Consider the following 8,272-nt stretch of genomic DNA (forward strand, 5'->3'; position numbering starts at 1 on the left):
TAGTTCCTTATTCTCAGACTTTACATACCGATTTTCACTAAATTCTGTTTACCCATTTTCTCGTGACTCGGAGCTGATATGGACTTAGTAACAAAAATCCAAATTCATGAATATCTCTGATTATATGCGGTACGGTAAAAATGTATAAGACATAAGTGATCGGAAATTTAATAACTTCTTACATAACTACTACTAACTTACGACATAACTAAAGTTATGTTAGTTATATAGTATTTATCAATACGACCACTAATAACATAAACAACTTATTTGAGAATTACATTTCAGGCCTTCCCCTAAACTACCATTTCACTCAACGCGAATAAAATATTTTGTAGCCTAGATTGCAGTGGTTCATCACCTGACATTACATACCGATTTTCATTAAATTCTCTTCAGCCGTTTTCTATTGATGCGTGTACATACATACATACATACATACATACATACATACATACAGACAGACAGACAGACAGACAGACAGAAATTACGGAAAAGTAAAAAATGCATTTCCTTGTAACTGTGGACATGACAGATACAGAAATATCATTCATTTCAAATTCTGAGCAATGCACAGGCAAAACACTTATTTTATATATAGATTACATTTCAGGCCTTCCCCTAAACTACCATTTCACTCAGTGCGAATAACATTATTGATAGCCTAGATTATAGCGACCTATTCCCCGACTTTGCATACCAATTTTCGTGAAGATACGACCACTAATAAAATAAATATTTGACAATTAAATTTTAGGCCTTCCCCTAACCTACCATTTTTCTCAGCGTGTATAGCCTATATTGTAGCGAATTATTTCCCATCTTTGTCTAGCAATTTTCATTAAGACACGACCACTAATAACATAAATATTTGAGAATTAAATTTCAGGCCTTCCCCTAAACTACCATTTCACTCAGCATGATTAAAATAATTTATAGTCTAGATTGTAGCGGTTCATCACCCGACTTTACATTCCGATTTTCATTAAATTCTCTTCAGCCGTTTTCTCGTGATGCGTGTACATACATACATACATACATACATACATACATACATACATACATACATACATACAGACAGACAGACAGACAGACAGAGACAGACATTACGGAAAAGTAAAAAATGCATTTTCTTGTTACTGTGGACATGACCGATATAGAAATACCATTCTTTTCAAATTCTGAGCAATATACAGACAAAACTCTTATTTTATATATATAGATATCACATTATACATACATTAATATTTTTAACAATTAGGAATTGATTATTATTACCATAAGAATGTGAGACATGTTTCACCTTTCATAGAAGGCATCATCAGTCACTGTACCTCCTCAAGGTTAAACCAGGTACCTGACTTATATTTAACAGTAGGAGCAAGTCATATAACAGCGTCCATCAGCAGAGGTCCGACTTGAAATTCTGACACTACACTATCTGAAATGTTAGGAAATGTAACTACAAAGATTTAGATTAACATATTTACATGGGAGCAGTCTAAGGAAAAAGATCAAGTAATCGGCACCAACGTGTAAAACCACAATATCAGCCATTGGCTGCTGATCATTAGTTGTGACAAAGGTACAATACTCGGTATTAATGTGTATTACAACTTATCAGCCGTTGGCTGTTGATTGCTAGTTGTGTAAGGCACATAACAGCATCCAGCAGCAGTGGTCCGACAAGAAACTTTGCCACTATACTATTAGAAATGTTAGGAAAAGTAATTTCTAAGATTTATATTAACATATTTACATGGGAGCAGTCTAAGGAAAAAGAATACAAATGTCCGGCACCAATGCGTGTAACTATATTTCTGCCGTTGGCTGATGATCACCAATTGTGACAAGGTAACTATACAATGTCTAGCAGCAGTCGCCTGACTTCAAAATTCAAATATTACATTATTTGGAATGCTAGGAAAAACATTCCAGCACTTTGAGAGATACCAAATGAGGCCGCATTCAGAAGCGTAGTCATGAACTGAAAAAGCTATCTGGTTGAAGTCCCAGATTCGAGAATTTGGCTCTCAATAAGCAAATGGTGAATTTAACTGTTGTAAAAGGAAACTTGATTGGAGTGTCTTAAATTGTTTAGACTTAATTTAGGTGTAGTTGAAAAGAAAGGTCGAATAAGTACAAACGCGCATTGTGAATTACAACAATGGCAGCCGTTATTTGTTGATAATAGTTGTTTCAAGGGAACTTGTTGTGGGGTTTAGAATTTCTCACCCAAATTTGAGTTTTATATATTACATTTTTTAGAATGCTATGGAACATATTCAAGCGTGAGAATGGTTAATTTAGGCCTTATTTGGAGGTAATGTCGTAAATTTGAAGAATAATGAAGAACAACAGGTCGAAATCTTTGGCTTGTGATGTTAGCCTAGTGAAATAAAATGTTGATTTAACATTTGGCGTAGTCCACAGCGAAGGAATTAAATGCCAAAGTACACTACGACTGGTCGGAGTGTCACGGCTCAGGATGAGTCATCATCAATCTTATCGGTGAAGTGAAGTTGTAGTGACCCAACATGATGGTGTTGGTGTGTGCTGGATGCTAGCATGTTGATCATAATCTGTGGTGGATGGTGTGAAAGCCAAGTGTGTGTCGGCTGTCTGTAATTGAGATATTATTATTAAATTGATGTTTAAAAGAAATGATCTAGGCAGTAAAGAGTAAATATTAGTATCACATACCCGAAAGGCCGCTGAGAAGTTACTTGTTCGGGTTGAGTGTTGTCAGACTAATGAAGGAAGCTCAGCTAGTACTTCGCGCATTGTGTTCGTGAGGTCACAGTGGAGAGGGAAGCGCTTGGGAGGGAGGAGCTATGGGCTTGTTGTCCACACGCAGAGGAGAGTTGACGGAAAGGTGGGAGGTGGAGTGGAGGGGCGCGCCTGTCTATGTGCTGGGAGTGTTGGCTGATATGGAATTAGAGATTTAATAAGGGGGGTTTTGGTCCTGAAAGTTAACAATGGGTAATGTTAATATCAATTATTCTTAGGCTGTTTGGGTGTTGTCATATTTTTGAAGGTCTCTCGGTTCCTACTTCACATATTGTATTCATGAGCTCGTAGTGGAGGGGAAAGCGCTTGGGATGGAGGAGTTACAGGCTTGCTGCCAATGTGTAGAAGAGAGTTGATGGGAACGGGGAGGTAGAGGGGAGGGGCGTGTCTGTCAACGTGTTGGGAGAGTTAGATGATGTAGTATTAAAGATTTAAAAAAAGTTGTTGCCTTGAAAATTCATTTTTTGAAGCAGAATGGGAATTTGATCATAAAGGGGGCTTTTTGTGTCTATTAAATCATTCAAGTTTTTGTCTTTATTAAAGTGTTGTGCCAGAAAGATGTATAAGCTCTCAAATTCGGTCATTAGTCTGCCTTTCTCAATTCTTTTTAAGATTTTTAAATCCTGTTCTATTGTGGTGAAGTGGTGCAACCGGATGAACTGGACATTCATACAGAGAACATCAATGAACACCCATGGAAATTGTTGAAAACCAACATTATGAGAAAGAGGGACAGGAGGAGGGTAATGATTATTTGTAATTTTTTAGTTCCTGTATTCTTACAGATTTTTCTTTGCAACGTTACACGGATGAAGCAGGGATATGGGAAGGTAGGAATACGATCCGAAGACTTCTTTCCCAACTCCGATGAGGCTTGCAGTGTTGCTGTGGCTAGCATGAGAGTGAGCAGGAAGAGAGGGCTGGCAAAGCTGGCAGAGCCCTACTCCTCCAATGGGCAACCTGTCATTGCACAGGGAGTTCTGCCGCTTGTTGGCAGTTCTGTCAGCACTCTGTGCCATAGGCTACGGATGGGAGCAGTGTACAGACGCTATTTACTATAACATATAAGATTCTTATAGTCGTCGTTAATTTGCCACTGACATGTATGACCTTTCACTTCTTCAATTAAACTTCCTATGTTTAGATCACTGGAAGCAGCGATACATGATGTGTTCCATGTCGTCGTATATAGCCAACAGTCAAACACATGCTACATCGCCGAGTGTTATACCTTATAATAGTCTATATAATTTTAGCTGATGATGATGATGATGATGATGATGATGATGATGCTTCTTGTTTTAAGGGGCCTAACATCGAAGGTCATCGGCCCAATATATAATTTTAGCAGTGTGCGGTCTATCATATATTCATCTTCTGTACAATATACAATATTGTTATAATACAGCTACATGGTACAGCACCCAATGTGTGACGGCTTTAATTATTTTCACTTCTTTTGTGTGAGTCTGTCTGTCTCCCCCTCCTCCAGTCCGAACCTTGTCTTGTTTCTCTACGGGGTCTGGTATGAAGTGAAATGAATCTTCATAACAAGTTTTTATGACTGGATGCCCTTTTTGACATCAACCTCATCAGAGGAGTTAATATGATGAATAGAACGTAGTGATACACGACAGTAAAAAGGGACAGGGTGAAACCTGGTGCCGGCATATAGCCTACTCCTGTTGAATAGCATCAGGGGTTCGGCTTAAGACTTAATGTCTCCATCCGATGGATGAATCACCATCAACAGCGTCTATGTCATCACTCGATATGAACACTGCGGAGAGGTTTGGAACTGAACACAGGCTAGTGAATAAAAACTGTATACCACCATCTCTCCTACCCTGCCAGCAAATAGTATAGGTTCCTCTACATAGAACCCTGGAGAACTTCTCAAACCGTACACAGGTAATGCGGCATTGGAATTCATTGAATTGGCATTTTATTCAATCTGCATGTCTCTCCTCATGATATTATAGGCCGTTTTCATGTTGCATCTCTGTTCACTAGGGTTACAATTATGGACACCTTGTGTCTCTATTGGATAAAATCTTTCCTATCAAAAATAAGTTTCCTAGAAGGAAACCATAATTTACACCAAAAATGTGTACCAGGTTAATTCCTGGGGGCAAAGGTGGCCGAGTGCAGAGCTAACCTCTCTACCCCATCATGTGCCGAGGTTACGGATAGTGGAAGCCTTTACCTTCCACCCCTCCAAGAGCATTCATGGCCTTTACGGAGGTGACAATGCTTAGAATCATAGAAAAGACATGTACATTTTTTACATAATATTGTATGTTCCACCCAAACCATGGTTCAAGGATTGTGCAGTTGTCGACACGTCAATATGCCAATGTGAGTGCTGTAGGTGGACCAGCTAAGAAATAAACAAAAGACAAGTCACGACAGCGGCAGATGCGTGCACTGAAAGTGGTGCCTATAGGTATTAATCCTGTGGGGCTTATAGTGAATGAATGCCTAATATTTATTTACCCCTTTGTTTACTGACAGGACTTTAAACACTCACCTTTTAAAATTCACTGCAGGAATTGAACATTACCTGGCAAACTGATGAGACTCCCCAGTCCTCTTTAGAAATAGTTTCAGAATCTAGTGAGAAATGGCAGCATCTATCATGCATGATATATAGCAGCTATCTGTCTGACACTATGTGTGACACTATGGAGTAGTGGTGAAGCCATTATGGTTAATGTTGAAGTACCAAAAGAAATTCATTTGTAAAAACATTTCCACAGCTCAAATGGTAAACTATTATTTTTCTCCCCTAAATGGATACCTAAAACGACAAATTCTTCTGTAAGAGCTTATTCATTATGTAGCAGTATGGAATCTTGGTAACTTCAAAGTCACGTCAGGTACAGAGATAACAAAGAGTGGTCGAGATTGTTTATTTTTATTTTCACAATTTGCTTTACATCGCACTGACACAGATAGGTCTTATGGTGACGATGCGATGAGATAGGAAAGGACTGGGAGTAAGAAGGAAGTGGTCATGGCCTTAATTAAGGTACAGCCCCAGAATTTGCCTGGTGTGAAAATGGGGAAACCACAGAAAACCATATTCAGGGCTGCCGACAGTGGGGGTGAGATTATGTTTAGAAGTTGCTAACTGCATTGGTATCAAAGAGTTATTGGGCAGCCTATTCATGGAATTCAAGAGTCCAGTTGGAGTAAATATTTGTTTATAGGAAGGGGAGTTAGGGATTGGAATAACTTACCAAGGGGGATGTTCAATAAATTGCCAATTTCTTTGCAATCATTTAAGAAAAGGCTAGGAAAACAACAGTTAGGGAATCTACCACCTGGGCATCTGCCGTTCATGCAGATCAGTATTGACTGACTGATTGATAGCATCAGTGCCAATGGCAAATTATTATTTAGCTTTATTTCAGCAGTTCAGTGTATATATATGTTGAGTTCATGTCCTATAGGAGACCTGCGCTCCCGCAAGCATAGAGCCCTACCTAAGAGGAATTCTAATGATGAAGACGGCACAAACATCCAGCCCCCAAGCCAGAGGGAGTGGAAGTTGAAATTCCCGACCTGGCCGGGAACTGAACATGGGACCCCTTAAACTAACGACTAACAAGCTAAACATTTAGCCATGGAGCTAGACAACACAGTTGGATGAAATTTACTCATTTTCAGGGTTACAATTCCTTTTAGGCTATCACTGTTGTGAAGTAGTTTGTTATTCATATGCATCTTGAAAATATTCCCATCAGTTTTGTTGGAACTTTCATATCCCAAGTTACATTTTGGCCAAATTACCAATATTTTGCATGTGTATGGTGTCATACATGTTAGTATATCTAAATCTACATATCAGTATTATCTGCGCACTTTTTAGTGATAGATTTACACCCTAGTGCTGAAGTGGTCGACTTCGGTTATCTTCGAGATTCGTATTGGCAACCTTTGAAACACAAACTAAGAATCGCTTATCATCGCTGTGCGACATCTGGCGTACACTTTAAGTACTCGTACTGTTGTTGTTTACACATCAAAGCCAAACTATAGAATTCATGCTAGGAACACGTTTCGCAATGGAAAATGTTATATAGTATTATATATTGTGTGTGTGACACAGTTGTTTGCTTAAAATAATAAAGGTTTATAAAATTCATATCGATCGATCATATTATCGATTCAATTCAGATTTCATTTCCATTCAGTTGGCAGTATTAACGGAACCCTTCTTACTTCTCCAACGAGTACAAAAATCTATCACTAAAAAGTGCGCAGATAATAAACTGTATTAAAACTTTTGTCCAAAGAGAGTTAAAAATTATAATTCAGTAAACAAAGGGTTATAAAGAAAGATAAAATAAAAGCATCATACCTTGCTATATGCAGAGGACAATATGCCAAACTGAAAGGCTTGAGGAGTTTCACTGGCAACATATTTTGATCTTTCTAAACTTTCTTCCATAAAACCTTCAGAGTCTCCCTTAACAACAGTGGACACAAGAGGACGGGTCGCACCAGCAGCACCATGTTGATCAGCAGCGAGAACAAGCTCCTGAACGAGAGAGGCTGGGACGAAAGGACGTACAGCATCGTGGACAACCAGAACTCGCAAATTGGGATCTGAAAGACAATCAATTACTATCACACATCAAACGATTCTCTTTCTTTAAACAAGGCTCTTCTGAACACTTACATCCACAAAACCTGAAAAATTAACCTTACCATTCTTCTGCAGGGCATGAACACCTGCCCTTATAGAGCGATGCCTTGTCTGACCTCCTCTCACGACCAAAATCTTTTCCCTGTCAATATTAGATGCTTCCAGAAGACCCTGAACATGCTCTGGGTTGTCAACAACTACGGCTATTCTTTTCACCCAGGAGAGGCATTCAAAGCCTTCTAAAGCATACATGAACAGTGGTCGCCCCTGCAAGGAACCAGAGAAAATACTCGAACTGACAGCTCATAACAACCACCAGGTCACATTCATTTCTTCATAATATATTCATATTTCACTATATTAACCCATCACTAATAAGTTTAACATCCTTACATTAATTTTACAATACTGTTTGGGGGCTGGACCACCCAACCTTTCTCCAGAACCAGCTGAAGGCAAGATTACTCCTACACCAAAGGAAATCATCTGACTAGTGTGGGCTTACGAAAACAAAACTGAACTAAAATCAACTACAATTACGAAAGAGTAACCAAGAAAATAAAAATTACACTACACTCATGGGTACAATACAAACACAAAGCTGTACCGCCATTCAAAGAAACGCCATCGATCAGTTTCCGCAAAAACAAAGTAACTAGGGGGAAGCTGTGTGACTTCGGTATTAGCAATGCCGCCATCTTAAGTCCAATTAGAAGTGTCGTCCGGCAAACGTACTCCTCTTTACTGCTGTAAACGACAAGTCTGGATCAAGAGTATATGGAGAAACACGAACGTAGTGATGGGCATATCGAATGTTTCCTGCTATCG

The 8,272-nt window shown here is 38.9% G+C and overlaps 1 protein-coding gene across 1 annotated transcript in view; it reads right to left on the bottom strand.

Moving 5' to 3' along the window:
• Positions 1-8,071, bottom strand: part of LOC136860498 (D-ribitol-5-phosphate cytidylyltransferase) — a 33,575-nt gene extending 25,504 nt beyond the window's left edge. Inside the window, exons 1-3 of the mRNA XM_067138761.2 lie at positions 7,838-8,071; positions 7,507-7,711; positions 7,157-7,404 (exon numbers count right to left, since the gene is read on the bottom strand). Coding sequence (XP_066994862.1) covers positions 7,157-7,404; positions 7,507-7,711; positions 7,838-7,930 — 546 coding nt within the window. The 5' untranslated portion in view covers positions 7,931-8,071. The remainder of the gene's footprint in view (positions 1-7,156; positions 7,405-7,506; positions 7,712-7,837) is intronic.
• Between the last annotated feature and the right edge of the window lie 201 nt (positions 8,072-8,272).

Source organism: Anabrus simplex, chromosome 1 (assembly GCF_040414725.1).
Source record: "Anabrus simplex isolate iqAnaSimp1 chromosome 1, ASM4041472v1, whole genome shotgun sequence".
NCBI classification, from domain to species: domain Eukaryota; kingdom Metazoa; phylum Arthropoda; class Insecta; order Orthoptera; family Tettigoniidae; genus Anabrus; species Anabrus simplex.